Below are 15907 nucleotides of genomic sequence, written 5' to 3'. Positions count from 1 at the left end.
GGCTAAAGAGAGGAGCAGATGATGGTGAGAGGGTCAGAGACAAGCACAAGCCAGGCAGAGAGAGGTGTGTGGAGGACTCCAGGCAGGAAAACCTGGGAGGGGTTGCTTGTAAGAGAGCAACCCCAAGGGGCTGAGGGGAGGATGAAAAGGACAGGATGTAAACTGAGTCCAAAGTGTGCTCAGAGGAGTGCTTGGATTAGAGAAGGGAAGACAGCCCCCTGGGGAAGAGGAGCTGGGCCTTGCTGGAGACTGGGGCAAAGAGTTTGTGTTTTGTTTTTGGAATTGGATACCCTGGAAGGGGTGGATTTTTGTTAATGTCTTAGCTGGATGGCCAAGTCATTGTGGGGAAACTGAGGCAGGGATGCTGCAGGGCCACCCCAGGCCATGGGGGAAAGGGGACTCTGGAGGTGGTAACCCCGTTGCACCCTGCCATATGGGTTGGCTGTGGTTATATCTGAAATATATCTATTTTAAAAAGTAGTAAAAATCAATCTCAGAGACCCCTGACAACTTTTGTGGGTTTAAACCCCATTTGCCTGCTTTTAAAAATGTCTCCGTCTCCCTTGTTGCTGTGTGAAACAACAGGGGGAACTGACAGAGTGACTAAAGAAACGGCCTATGTACAAATGCACAGCGTGACCACATTAAAAATACAGAAAATATTTTCTCTCTCTAATTTCTTTTGGTTACGGTTATTTGAGAGGTTAGCAGTAACAATAGCAGGTGGGAACATTTTCAGGCAGCACTGTGATTTAAGTTGATGGTGCCCCTTTAAATTCAATTGGGGTTCTATAGAAATTACTCTAGAGGCCTTAATTTCTATAGAATTTTCCATAAGGAGTGCATTAAGCTAATGCTTAGCCCCAAAGCAGTGGAGAAATCTCAGATCTGGGCACCGTAATGGGTATGTCTATATAACCCTTGGGTTATGTAACATTTCCATTGTCACCCTGCCCTCAACCAACAAGCATCATGCCTGTGAATGTATTTCCATCCTCAGCTGGAAAAGTCCTCTGGGTCATCTCTAGTCCATCTTCCTGCCAGACAAGGATTTGCACTATACACTAATCTTTGAAATGTTTTATGTAATGTCCGTCTAATAGACTGATGCATAATAGCAATGGGCGGGGCTTCCTGGGGCCATCTAAGGTAGCCAAACACATGATCTCAAGGAGGGCTCATCCATGCGGTTTCCCTGCAAAAAGGGACTGTGGCTGTTGATTGTTACTAGTATAATAACCAGGATAATTTCTTACATTTGTATGGTGTAGCTCCTGCTTACGCATGCCAAAGGAGTCACAAATTTTACCTAGTGTGGGCAAAAGACACTCCCAGTTACGGAGTCAGTGGAATCACACGAGGGATGAATTCAGCTTTCTCTCTCTAGATGAGAATTGTGTCAGGTACCAGTGAAATGCAGCCACCTCTTGGGTGGCACAGGTAAGCTGTTCTACAGCTTGCAGCAACAATACCTGATGGGAAGTGAAGATGAGTCTCACATCCAACTGAAACAATGTGAGAACATAGGAAAACATATGTACTCAAATTTGAATTTGGCCAGGACACAACAATTAACCGTCCCAACGCTTATGAAAAGAACCATGGATCTTTGATGACTACAACAAGTGGATGGAATATGTTGTCCTAAAGATGGCACAACCCCTTAATGCCACACTGGGGCACTGACTCAGGGAGACTAGCACCAACGTAATGAGTCACCAACATCAGACACGGAAGCGATTCGGATGGATGAGTAACCTCCGATTGAAGAGCTTGAGAAAAACTGGTGGTAGCAGGCTTCTAATGAGAGTGCAGTCTGCTAAAATTTTTGAATAATACCATTCACAAGTGTTAATTAATGCAGTTTAGTCTTAGATCTTCCCAACTACCCCCACTTATACCTGTCCCCTTCCTACTCTCTGGTGCACATGCGCACACATTTGAAGGGAATGATCTGCCTCAGGAACTTTTGTGGCCTAATATAGCCCTGCCTGGCTTTATTTTTATTTTGGGCTTGGCTTTGCTTTTCCATGAACCTTACATGAGAGTTTTAAAAAGTAAAATTTGGCTACTGTGTCAGTGTTTTGTCAATGTCACTTCTACTACTTAATGCTGACTAACTTTGTACATATTTTGGCTAGTTTGGGGGCCCTTGCAGATTATTGGGATGGGGGCAAACTTTCTCTTTGCCCCCCTGTAGCTCCAGGCCGCCCTGCCCCCGAAAAGCCCCACAATGCCCCTATGCATTGTACCATTCGACACATGCGCGCGCGCACACACAATGAAGTCATCCTGGGAGACCGGCCGGCTTGGCAGCGCAGACTGACCGTTTTCCCTGTGTTGGAAGGAAGGCGAAAACTCTTTGGCAGTGATCCTGGCAATCCGAGCTTCCTCCTGAGCTTTCTGCGCTGCTGTCACAGCCGCGTCTGCTTTAGCCCTCGAGTGGGAAGTCCTGCAAGCGAATGGGAGACAAAGACTAATTCGGTATCTGTTATTCGAGTGGGAAAGAGGCATCATTCAAAGAGCTGCAGCAGTAGCAATGATCACTGCCATCCTAGCTCAGAGCCCCCTTCCTCCCCACCCCCCTCGCCTCGACTAGTTACCTAGCTAAACACAGAGCTTTTCTTCTGGGTCTAGGCACCAGCCCTGCCACTGTCCAGTGCCCTGCTGGTGGCCACTGTTCTTGAACCTGTTTCTGCAAGAGGGACCTCACATGGCAAACAGATCAGCCCTGTTTGGAGCTACAAAAACCACACGTTAATGGGAACCTCTCCCCATTAGACAGCCCCCACTGTAACCCTGTGTCAGGGTTTTGCTGTGGCAGTTGTTCGCAGCAAAGGAATTAGTCTAGTTGAAAATATTGGGTATCCAATGTGCACTAAGAACTCGGTCCTTGGAAGTGCCGAGCAACTCCAGGCTAGGCCAAGGGCCTTCAGCTTGCCCGGAAAAGATGGTCATGCTCAGCCTCTCCAGGAGGCACTCAGGGCTTGCCGCTCCTAAACCAGATGGGCTGAGCAACAGACAATCAACTGGCTCATGAGCATTCTGAGTAGTAACACTGATGCACAAACCCGACCAAAACGCCTTCATCTCCGAACCGGAACTCGTGGGTCACCTCAGCTGGAGCAGAATTATCCCCTGCAGTTGCTAGTTAGAAAACAGTTGCTTTCTGTGGAAAACGTTGACTTTGGGGCAAAAGGTTGTCAGCTTGAAAACTTTTAGTGGAAAAGCCAAAGTTTCAATTGGAAATGCCACCATGGTGCTTCGTGGGAGTTTCATAAAATGATGTATTTCATCAAACACAAATCTCCACTGTAAGACAGTTGACAGTGAGTTTTCAACCAACCCTATCTACTGTACCTTTTTATAAGTCATTATCAATCCATGTTTTTAAAGTCCCAAGTCCTGAACATAACACCCCTTTCCTTGAGGGACTTTTCTACTGACTAATTGTTCATGCAGTGTTCCCAGTAGCCTACATTTTTCTTAATTTCATCCCATTGCTCAGAGTTGCTTGCCCTTCTACAATCCCTCCTTGTTCTTGATGTATGCATCCTTTGACTAATGGTAAACAATTATCCTACCCCCCCGCCCTTAGCCAAGCTATAGATGTACCCTTAAAAAATGTTATTGCCTAGACACTAGGGTAAAGGGAGCATTAGCAATATACTGACTCTTCCCCACACCCCAATCAGTCCCTCCAGCTCCTTCAATCATTTTTGTTGCTGATCTCTGAATTCCCTCGAAGTTTTCCAAATCTGTTTGTCACTGCATGTGCCCAGAACTGAGTGCAGTGCTCTGAGAAACTCCTATACATGGAAAATAAGAATGGCAATAGGATACATTCTACACAATATAGTTTTTTTTTAAAAAGTGCTAAGTGTATCCAAAACAAATGTAGGGGTTTTTCGTGTGTGTGGTCAGTTATTTGAGTCCAGGTTAGAAAGTACCATTATTATGATTTAGTTGGGGATTGGTCCTGCTTTGAGCAGGGGGTTGGACTAGATGACCTCCTGAGGTCCCTTCCAACCCTGATATTCTATGATTCTATGCACCTACATCTGCAGTCATTCTGTAACAACAGGGTACTGTGTAATCATATCAGCACGATGCATAACTGCAGGAAACAGTAATGACCTGTCACTTGTTGACACGTTCTGTTTCTTTCACAAGTGCCGGGTTTATATAAATTGCCTCCGCTGTAGTAGCTGATGGAATTGATATGACTAGTTCTTAAAGAGTTATTTAAGGTGGCAGTGCGAGAGTAGTGGAGATGACACTGATATAGGGAGACTAGATGTCCCAATTATTATCAGGACCAGCCCGATATCAGGGGCTTTGTCTTCTATACACACTATAGCCCCCACCACCCCAAAAAAAAAGTCCTGATGCATGGATGGCATCACTGTGGCCAGTTCCTTAAGGGCTATTTTCCACAGATTCATAAATTAAAAGGCAAGAAGGGACCACCATTGTCTGGTCTGACAGGCATAGGACTCCCCTGAGCTAATTCCTGTTTAAACTAGTGCATAGATTGTTTAAAAAAAAAGAAAATCCAATCTTGATTTTAAAACTCTCTGTAATGGAGAATCCACCATAACCCTTGGTAAACAGTGAGGGTAATTAGCCATTGGGACAAACTTGCGGTTTATTTCCAGTCTGAATTTGTCTAGCTTCAACTTCCACCCACTGGATCTTCTTGGACCTTTTGTCTGCTATATGGAAGAGCCCATTATCACAATTTTGTACCCTGTGTAGGCGCTTATAGATTGTGATCAAGGCACCCATTAACCTTCTCTTTGTTTAAACTAAATCGATTGAGCACCTTGGATCTATCAATATAAGGCGTGTATTCCAATCCTCAAGTCATTCTTGTGGCTCTTCTCTGAACCCTCTCCAATTTCAGGTGCTGCAGCGGCAGTAGTTCTGATAATATGGCCAGTTCCCATACAGTTTCTCAAATATATAAACTCCTTTTAAAAAGTGCTGTAGAAGAAAACAACCGTTCTTGACCTTTGGTCTCTGGAAGCACAATTAAAACACTCGCTTTGACGAGTGCAGCACTTTACACTCCGCCTCCTATCACATTCTCTAGATAGCAAGCAAGACACCCAAAGAATGAGTCTGCTCTTGGTGACTGTTCGTGATGGTGCATGAAACAGACAGGGGACAGTTTGACTTCATCAGCTAGTTTGACCTCAGGGTGCAAGGAGGCAAAAACAATGCAATCAACTGAGTAAAGATGACACCGACAGAATGTGTGCAAAGATCACCAGCGTTCTGCTTTCCCTTCCAAAGGGATTGCGCCAGAGATGCTCAGAGTGCAGAGCTCAGCAGATGCTGGGCTCCTGTCTGTCTCAGAGCTCAACATTGGCAATATTACCATTTTTAACTCCACACACAGCCTAATTCAGCAGGGCCCTGCCAGCCGAGGTCTCGCTCCAGAAACCGCAGGGCACAATGAGCAAGCTTTCTTCTTCGCTGGTGCCAGGCCTTAGAAAGGAAGCTGTCTCCAGGCTGTGCCCAGCCACCTGCTGGAAAACTAGAACTCAGCATGAATCCAGTTCAGCCCACTGGAGAAATTCAGAGTTCAAAAACATGCAAAATGTATAATCACACCTTATTTGGATGGGTCCCTTTGGGATTTCATACGTGCCTATAGCTAGGCTTGGAAGGATTAGCTTTTTCTCAGTAAATGTTGCTAAACGGTGATTTTGCTGTACACACACAAACTGAGAAAAAACATTTCCATCTATACTAATAGACAGTGACAGGAAAATTAAGAAAAATGCTACTTAAGAACTTATCCTTAAATCAGACTCAATATTTACTTTGTCTATTTTGACATGTGATGTTGACAAGTAGTGTTTTAATCATTATAAGGCTTTAACTGTTTGAATTGCAATATCTATTGCCACTAACTATTGTCTGACCTCCTCCATAATTTCCTGCAACTGTGAAATTTAAATTAAAAAAAGCTCAAATATAAGCCTCAAGATTAGCTGCTAAATTCACAACAAATAAAAATTCTAGATCTAGCTTACAGTCAGGGCACCGGTCAGCTCTGGTAGCTGCCTGGCTGGGGAAGCTCTGAGGTGCCATTGTCTGATATAAGTGGTGGTGGTGGTTCATTTGAGTGCTTTTCCGTCTGTGTCAGTACTGAACCAGTGCTCCATAATGTCCTGGTCCAAAAGTGTGGACGGAGCTTCTGGACGACCACCACAACCACCTCTACTTTGCATTCCAATTGCAAGGTGCGCCTCTTGAATAAAAACACACAGCACATCATCCCCAAAAGTATCCACACAGGCTCTCCCTGGAGAAGGTACTACACGTGACAGAGGCTTGTATAAACCAAACTCCTGAGACAAAGCGTGCGTCTGCATTGTGATAAAAACCCCACGGCACCAAGCCACAGAGCCCAGGTCAGCTGACTTGGGCTTAGGCTGCAGGGTTAAAAATTGCTGTGTAGATGTTCAGACTGGAGCCTGGGCTCTGAGACTCTCCCCCTCACAGGGGTCTCAGAGCCCAGGTGCCAGGCCAAGCCTGGACGTCTACACTGCCATTTAATAGTCTCGCAGCCTGAGCCCCGCAAGCCTGAGTCAGCTAACTTGGGCTCTGAGACTCAGTGCCGTGGGTTTTTTTTTTATCAGTGTAGACGTACCTCAAGAGTCTCCTAGAATTGTAGGACTGGAAGGGAACTCGAGAGGTCATCTAGTCCAGTCCCCTGCACTCATGGCAGTGGTAGACGAAGTGTCCAGTGTGCATATCGGGTGGTTTACATTTGGGATCCCTTTGGAGTGACATATAAATATATCAACTTACACTATTATGTTAGAAAGTAAGGACTAGAGACCAGTCTTTGATAGTAAGTGAAGTTCATCATTTTCACTTTTATTATTACAGTACTGACTCGATTCCATGATCAGGACCCTGTTGTGCTAGGCACTGTATTTATAGCCTATGTACATATTGGTCCCGTCCCAAAAGAGCTACCATATAAGTAACAGACCTATAGCATACATAGGGCTGGATCATCAGCTGATCCAAATTCATACACCTCCACAAAGGATCTGTTTCAATTCACGTTGGCTGAGGATCGGCCTCATAGCCGATTCTCATATCGCACTGAGGGCTGATGGTGTGTGGCCAGCCTTGGGATATAATGCCCATAGTTGCACTGACAACTGGAGGTTGATTTTCAGTCCAAGGTGCAATAGTTTTCCTGGTGCCCTAAAACCTTGGCTGCTATTTATTAATCATATTTATTTATTAAATCGTTATTAGTTCTATAGCACCAACTGTGAGCTAGCCACTGTTCACACAAGTCTGAAGACATGGCCATTCCCTCAAAGACATTTTAGGGCAGATGTGATGCTACCAAAGGAAAATGATTCAGCCAGGAAGTTTAGCAAGGCACTTGTTAGTTCCATTATATTTGTCCAGAGTGTTGATGTTCTTTAAATATATATATATACTCGCCTCTCTTCTAACTCTTCTTAGAGGTGAGGACTAAGATTTATAGAATTTATGCCCGCCCGCCACACATAATTGTCAATATACAGTTTGCGGCTCTGTTGCATCTCTTGAGAGAACTGTTGCACTTTACTTACAGATGTTTTCAGAGCACATGCTGCTTTATTGTTTGTCCCCTGAATCTTTTGAGATTTAAAAACCCCCAAAAGGCCTCTCTTCTTGTCCTGCTGTTGTGCCCTTCATAATTGTCTACATTAGGAGAGGGTAGTTTTACAAAGCAGTAAATTAAAGGTGCGATCGAGCGCCTGTGAGAACCTAATCTGGGCCTTGGTCCTGCTTCCATTCGTTCTTCGCAATCACGCCTATATTGTTTTCAACTTTTTCAAGCAAACACCCAGGCAGAACAGTAGGTTTAAATAACATTACATTGTGGCTGCCATTAGCTGCTGCCAGGGAATGCAGGGTCTCGGACCAGTGCTGCGTGATGCCCATTGACGTCAGAGCACTCGGGAACTCCCACTCACTCCAAGGGGACCCCACAGAATGGAAGGGAGGACTCATGGAGGGCTGCAGACTTGGGGCTCTGCTTGGTGCACCTGGGGTGGGGTGCAGAGGTGGCAATATGGTAAATTTCTGCTCCCCTGACCCTACAGGCCAAATCAGTGCCAGTCAAAGTGGACACTGAGGGCACGTCTACACTGCAATTAAAAACCTGCAACTGGCCCATGCCAGCTGGCTTGGGCTCGGGCTGTGGGCCTGTTTAATTGCAGTGTAAACACTCAGGATGGAGCCCGGGGTCTAGGACCCTGCAAGGTGGGAGGGCTGCAGCCTGAGCCTGAACGTCTACACTGTAATTAACCAGCCCCTTAGCCCAAGTCTCAGGAGCTTGAGTCAGCTGGCACGGGCCAGCCACAGGTGTCTAACTGCAGTGTAGACATACGTTGGGATGCTCTAACGCCAGCTGGAAAGCCCGCTCAAGACCGCCACCAGCCAGGATCCCAAGTGCACAGTGTGCTCCAGCTATTCCCCTGACATGCACCACAACACTCCCTTCATAGAAGAGGGGATGGAGAATGGGTGGCATAGAACCAGCTACACCAGCGTTATGTCACTGTGGGATTCCCCTCCATCAGGGAAATCCCAGGTCCAGGGGCTCAGTCTGGGCTGAAGACCTGGCCCCTGTGTGGTAACCTGCACTGCTTTGCCCTGAGGATTTGGGTGGGAGAATGCAGCACAGCCTGGTCCCCCTTACACCCCTCTCAACCCACAGAGCTGGACCACTGCAGAACCCCTATGGGAAGAAGGGCAGCACTCCCCTCTTCTATACACATTCCCCCCACGGAGATCCACATGCTCAGGCTTCCCTCTCTTCACGGAAGAGCATGGGAATGTCTAGCCATGAGGGTCGGATACAAGACCCACCAAAGTCAACAGGAGTTTGCCCATTGAGTACAATGAGCTTTGGATCATACCTTGAGCGTGGGCATCAGGGGCGGGCCTGAGGCAGCTGTGGTTGCTCAGCCGCTTTTGGGATTTGGCCCAGGTAACGTAAAAATAAATGATATTAATTAAGTGATCTCCATGATAAAATATACCCAATTCCCGCAAAGCGGATACAATGCACACCGCTGCGCAGAGGCGTGGGTGGGCTTAATTGTTTGTAATGCGCTCTAAGATGCTTGGAAGGAAGGCAGCATTGAAGCGAGAAGTAGAATTATGATGATCCATACATTGCATAATAAAATACATAAGTATTCCCAAATCAGTGCAAGTAATCCAGTTAGTGCTAGCATGAGTTTCTCAGGCACTATATTTAACAGCTGTCTCCTTTATATATGCATGCTGTCTATAGCGTGCACTAGATCTTAATTCCCCAGTTAATTGCTTGATTTTTATTTCCTTGTAAAGCAGGTCCTCCTACACGACACACACACACACACACATTTTAATTGCTCTTCTCCTGCCTCACGTGGCTGAGTAACTTTAAGTAACCTGGGGCTAGCTGCGTGTAAAAAGATGAGCTCTGTATATGTTACAAAGAACACACGGTCCCCCGCTGAACATCAAAGCGGCAGTTTCAGCGTCGCGTTCAGCTGTTTTGTGAATGGGACTCACTTGAGTTACAAGACGGCATCGACTTTGGAATGTGCTGTACTGCCACCCTGTAACCTCCTAGAAACCACTATAAACATAAGGTTTAATCTTTCCCTTTGGTATAAGCTTAACTCTAACAGCAGCTGCTGTGTTAGGCTGGAGCTGCAAGTATCCGGTATGCAGGGAATTGTCTTTAAAAATAAAGCTAAGTGTGGAATGGGGTAGCTGAGTGAGAAAGAAATGGGGAGAGGGAGGGGCAGAAAAGGTCATATAAATGGACAGAGATGAAAATATAGAAATTCCTAACCATGAATAGCTCCTGTTGATTTGTATCTTTAACTCTGATCAGAAAGTTGCTGATCAAGCACATAGCTAAGTTACGCGACCACGTGTTCCGATGAGGGTTGGCTACCATTGCTCATCCTCCTCCATTTCTTATCCCCACTTGTGGCCTCTTCTTCCTACTCAGTCCCTAAGTTCTTCTGGACAGGGTCTGTCTCTTAGTAGGTTTTCAGACAGTGCCGAGCCTGACCTCTGTTGGGCCCCCAAGGTGCTACTATAATATTAACATGACAAATAAAAAATAAGATACACTAGAGTAATGGCTCCAAATATTAAAGCTAATTGTAGAGTATCAGGCCATTAGTCTGTAGTAGGGATGTTGGTTGGGGCAGAGCTGGCAAGGGCAGCTGGGGTTGGAGGTCAAAGTCATCCCGCATCTGAACGCTCACAATTGGGTGGAGTGACAGCTCTGGTTTGGTTGAGGCAGACAGGGGAGCCAGATTTGGGGCTGGTTCTGATTCTTCTTCCCTCCCCGTCCCCTTCCTCCCCGAAACCTTATCCCTGATTACTGAGCAACTTGTCAAATTGGAAGGCAGAACTGGCTGGGGGGAAAATAACAACCAAACAGATTTCGGTAGATCTTTTCAGATCTGTTGCGATTTGGCCGACGCTAATGGGGGGGGGAAGGGATACTACCTAAGAATGGACTGTAACGCCAAGCTTATCTGCTCTGTCTAAGCTATAAGAAGATGGAATAAACTGATTTGAAAGGAAGAGTCTGGCTTTCAGGAATGCCAACAGGTCAGTCAGGGCTTTGTTTGGGGAAAGAGCCATTCAAGATGTTAATTATATATCTGAAACTCAGCCCTGGCTTTGTGTGAAAGGATTAGGGTATCTGCAAGCCTAGGCTGATTTTATAGCAGATCTGGGGCAATTCATGGTTTTAGGAGGAAACTAAGCAAAATCCAAACCAGGCAAGACTTGAATGTTTTTAGATCAGTTTTGACTTGGTTTGAATTGAAGGGCAAAGGCAGAGTTTGGGGAGTGACAATTGTAAGCATGCAAAAGACTTGCTCTCTGGTTTCTTTGCATTTTGTTACCAAATGGAAAATAGACCCGTCTCCAAATTTTTTTCAAAGGTAACACATTATCTGAGGAAAAAATGAGTTGGCTCTATGCTAAAAGCAGGAGGCAAGATGTATTTTTCACACTTTTGATGTGAGGGGCAAAAGCCATTTGGTCAAATATTTTGCATTGGGTGAAACACTGTGTTGCAAAATCACATGGAATTAAAGGACCATGCTTCTCATGTGATTCGCACCTCCCAGGCAAACAAACATTTTTATTTTTCCTTAACCCTAAGGTGAGCCCAAGCAAACCCAAAGCAAAAGTACATATGAGTGTTATCAGACAGCCCCTCCATAAAGGCACTGAGGCTTGCAAACAAGGTCCAAAACTCTGAGCTTTATGGGTCACGTATATCTGGAGTCAGTGCTGTGTGAATACTCCTGCAGTAAATACTCCCACCATGTATTGAGATCAGTATAGAACCTGCCAAAGAGTAAAGAGGGGATAGACTCTTTGGGGTCCCAAACCCCACCTCTGACTTTCACACAATTCTCTGTACCTGGCTGATTCCTGGGGTTCACCATAGCTGCAGGACCAGGCCTTAAGGCCCAGATTCTCAAAGACTTTAGGGGCCCCTACAGCCCACTCCTGCTCCCTGTAGAGTCAATAGCTAAATTCCCATTGACTTCAATGAGGGTGTGACGCTTTCTCTGGGCATCTAGGACTGGAAGTCACTTTGTTACCCTCCAGTGTGAGGGAGACTTTCTCAGGTCTTTGACATTGCCAGCCCGTCAGCCACTCAAGCACTCTCCTCAGGGCTCTGCCAGTCCCTGCTTTGCCTTCCAGGTTAACACCCCAGTCCCCGCACTCCTCAGAAGTGTCCCCTTATACTACTCAGCCCTGTTATTCTCCTCTGTCAGGTTTATTATTCCCAAGAGAACGGTATCTACACCAGCTTGTTTGATTCAACTGGGGATACGCACTCTGCTTACTACCACAGCAGCGAGATGCATTTATAATAGAAACAAGAAGTTTATTAGCAAAGAACAGAGATTCAAATGGATACTGAGTAAGAATACTGGAAGCAGAACTGGTTACACATCCAAAGCGCAATCCTAAGTCTAGAGGCCTTACTGGTTTTCAGTCCTAACCATGTTCCTGGTTATTTCATGAACACCACACCCCCTTTAAGAGGTTTCCTCAGTAAATGGCTGCTAAAATGTCTTCTTGCTTCTCATTGCTTTGTCCACCAAAGACAGGATGTCCCCGCTGTCTGGTTGCCAGGCGTCCGGTTTTCGACTGGAACGCCCAGTCGAAAAGGGTCCCTGGCGGCTCCGGTCAGCACTGCTGACCGAGCTGTTAAAAGTCTGGTCAGCAGCGCAGCGGGGCTAAGGCAGCTCCCTGTCAGCGCAGCTTCCCGGACGCAGCCAGCATGTCTGGCCCCTAGGCGCAGGGGCGATCAGGGAAGCTCCACGTGCTGCCCCTGCCCCCAGTGCCTAGGCGCTTGGCTGCACCTCTGCCTAGGGGCTGGACATGCCGGCCGCTTCCAGGAGCGGCGCGGAGCCAGGGCAGGCAGGGAGCCTGCCTTAGCCCCGCTGCACCGCCAACCAGGAACCGTCTGAGGTAAGCACTGCCCGGCAGGAGCCTGCACCCTGAACCTCCTGCCCCAGGTCAGAACCCCCTCCCACACCCTAACTCCCTCCCAGAGCCCACACCCCGAACCTCCTGCCTTAGCCTAACTCCCTCCCAGACCCCGCACTGCCATCCGCATCCAAACTCCCTCCTGGAGTCTGCACCCCACACTCCAACCTCCTTCCGCAGCCCTGAGCCCCCTCCAGCACTCCAAATCCCTCGGACCCAGCCCGGAGCCCCCTCCTGTACCCCAGCCCCACCCCAGAGCCCACACCCCCAGCTGGAGCATGCACTCCCTCCCGCACCTCAACCTCCTGCCGCAGCCCTGAGCCCCCTCCTGCACTCCAAACCCCTTGGACCAAGCCCAGAGCCCCCTCATTCACCCCCAGCTCCACCCCAGAGCCCGCACCCCCCCGCACCCTAACCCTCTTCCCCAGCCTGGTGAAAGTGAGTGAGGGTGGGGGAGAGTGAGCGACGGAGGAAGTGGGGGCTGGAGTGAGTGGGGGCAGAACCTCAGAGAAGGGGCGGGGCAGGAATGGGGCCTTGGGGAAAGGGGGGTGCCGGGGGCGGGACATCGGTTTTGTGCAGTTAGAAAGTTGGCAACCTTACTGGTCCACATGTTTTTCCTGATGACTTTCACATGTAAATGAGGCTTCCATTGTGTTGGCTTTATAATGCTTAATTCACCTTAGGCAGGGGTAGGTGAATAAACAGACTTTGTCTCGCAGAAAACCTGTATGTCAATGCTGGCTGGTTATGTGGTTTAAAACAGATTTTTAATGGGTGCACAACTCCTTATACACCCACTGTATATACATCTTGCAATGCTTATGATGACCAGTATGATGTAAATCATTTGATGCCTTGCATGCCACCCTTGATAGATAAATACTATGACAGCAGTGTGTTAGGTGTAGTGAATCTGTCAAGACTGATAGACACAGCTGGTTCAGAACAGTGAACTCTTTGCCAGTTGTCAGTGAGACATAGGGCCATAGAGAACATGAGCTACTCCATCATCTTTATACTTCGCTTCCCCCCCCCCCCCCCATCTTCCATTTGCTTAGCTCTGATTCAGAGTTGATCTCACTGTTCAGGGCTTAGAAAGCTGAGACCAAGCCCCTGCCTGGCAACAGGTATTTAAGATTAATTCCCCATAAGAGAGCGCAAAGCACCTGCAGTGTTGGGAAGCTCCCTCATTGGTCTCTTGCTGTGTAGCGTATTGAAGTATCAGATCCTGTAGCAAAGGCTTTGTGGCTCCATCCAACGCTGCTGTGCTCAGTTGAATTAAACGATTAAATAAAAAAAAAGTACCTGAGTCATTACTCGCAACAGACAGAGTCGCTTTTTCAGAAGAATCTTAACAGAGCCTCATTGTTTACAGAGAAGAAGCCTAGATTCCTTATTGTTATGGGCCAAAATATGCAAACTTGGGTGCTTAAAGTTAGGCACCTAACTCTATAAGTAAGTACATAAGAAAAGTGGCTGAATTTTTATAGATGCCAAATACCCGTCATTCCAATTTCCAGCATCTCTGAAATCAAGCCACCTTAATTAGGTGCCTACATGTGACTTTGGGTTCTTAAAGTTAAGCACCCAAGTTTAAAACTGTATCCGTTATTTAAGAGTTGTAATGCCCAGCCAGGACCATTGTGCGAGGTGCTGTACAAAGACACAGTCCCAGCCATGAAAAGCTGCTGGTTTAATTAAAGCTTGAGACAAAGATGCAAGAAGTGAATGCGACCTACCAAGAACTATGGCAGGTGCATTCTGCCGGCATGTACCCGGGACATTAAGTAATATGATCGATGCATTCTGTCTGGCTTAGAGTGTAACTGGCATTTCCAGCAGCGTGCCAGAGTCTCCTGCTTGTTCAGACCCACAATATTCACCAGCAATTAAGCAGTTAAGGAACAAGTGGCTTCATCACGGCAGATGAGGAACTGTCTCAAGTTTTCCTAAGGGGCCAGGGCTGGCTCCACTGGATTCATTTAATCTATTAGGTCAATATGTAATCAGGCTGGGGTTTTTTAAAATGCATTTTTATCTTCCTAGGGGAGGAGAATATCTTCTCTCTCCTTTCCCTGGGCTTTGCGTGCTTTTTTTTAATTCTTAAAAAAAAAAAAAACAGGAATATTCACTTAGATACGAACTGTAAGAAATGTTTTTAAGGAAATTTAAGAAGCTGCATTTCCAGGGCTTTTAATATCTATATCTTTCCCCTGGAAATACCAAAAAGTAAGCCTAACACATGGCTGGATTTCATATTTTAAGATCAGTGCTACTTTTAGGAGTTCTAGCTACACAAAGGGGTAGAAACAGCCATAAACCCTTTGTGTATGGAATGCTTGGATAGAAGCTCTATCACATTTGATAGAGCATGGGGGGAGGGATAGCTCAGTGGTTTGAGCATTGGCCTGCTAAACCCAGGGTTGTGAGCCCAATCCTTGAGGGGGCCACTTAGGGATCTGGGGAAAAATCAGTACTTGGTCCTGCTAGTGAAGGCAGGGGGCTGGACTCGATGACCTTTCAAGGTCCCTTCCAGTTCTAGGAGATAAGATATCTCCATTAATTTATTTATTTATCAACTCTCTGGGCAAACTAGTGGGAACTGTGGGGAAAAATCCATGTCTGAGAGGTTCTAGCTGTGTAAACCTGTGCTCCAAACCAGGAGAGCTCTGCTAATGTGACAGTGAGGGTGCCATTTTGTAGCAGGGGTGTGGGAGTGGTGTATTCTCCTGCTGTTGGTTCATTATTGGTAATTGATTATGCAGATTTTTCTATGGCGTAGCTCCTGAGTGACTGTCAGACACAAATAACACTTAGCTCTGATACAGAGCTTTTAACCACTAGGTGTCAAAGTGCTTTCCAAAGGACCGTCACTATGATTATCCCAATTTTACAGATGGGGAAACTGAGTCACCAACAGGGATGTGACTTGCCCAAGGCTACATAAGAGGCCAGTGGCTGGGAATAGAAAGCAGATCTCCTGAATTCCTTAACTGCAGGAACATCAGGGATCAGCTCCATGTCTAACTCCTAGGGACTAAACACTCCCAAACTTTGGGGAAGTTCAGATCTTGGCCCAGGTCTGAATTTTGCGTCCTTCTCGATTGGCTTGTCCATGAAAATAGTTTTGTTCCTTCAAGCTCATCTGATCCTGTTGCTTAAAACTTGGCATTTATATAGGGCTTTTCATTGTGAGTGTGATTTCAAATATTGACGAACTCTTGATGTCCCTCCGAGGTAGGAGAATACTATTTTACAGATTGGAAAATTGACCCAGAGCTGTGAAATGAGTTGTCTAATGCTCAGGGCCGGCTCCAGGCACCAGGCACCCAAGCACATGCTTGGG

At 46.6% G+C, this 15907-nt stretch overlaps 1 protein-coding gene across 1 annotated transcript in view; it reads right to left on the bottom strand.

Moving 5' to 3' along the window:
- LOC112105772 (junctophilin-3) overlaps positions 1 to 15907 on the bottom strand; it is a 115749-nt gene that overhangs the window by 24595 nt on the left and 75247 nt on the right. Inside the window, exon 3 of the mRNA XM_026663673.1 lies at positions 2328 to 2452. Within this exon, the coding sequence (XP_026519458.1) occupies positions 2328 to 2452 (125 nt within the window). The remainder of the gene's footprint in view (positions 1 to 2327; positions 2453 to 15907) is intronic.

The sequence above is a fragment of the Terrapene carolina genome, unplaced genomic scaffold, assembly GCF_002925995.2.
Source record: "Terrapene carolina triunguis isolate 2854851 unplaced genomic scaffold, T_m_triunguis-2.0 Scaffold33891, whole genome shotgun sequence".
Classification (NCBI taxonomy): domain Eukaryota; kingdom Metazoa; phylum Chordata; order Testudines; family Emydidae; genus Terrapene; species Terrapene triunguis.
This window is presented reverse-complemented; position numbering and strand designations above follow the sequence as displayed.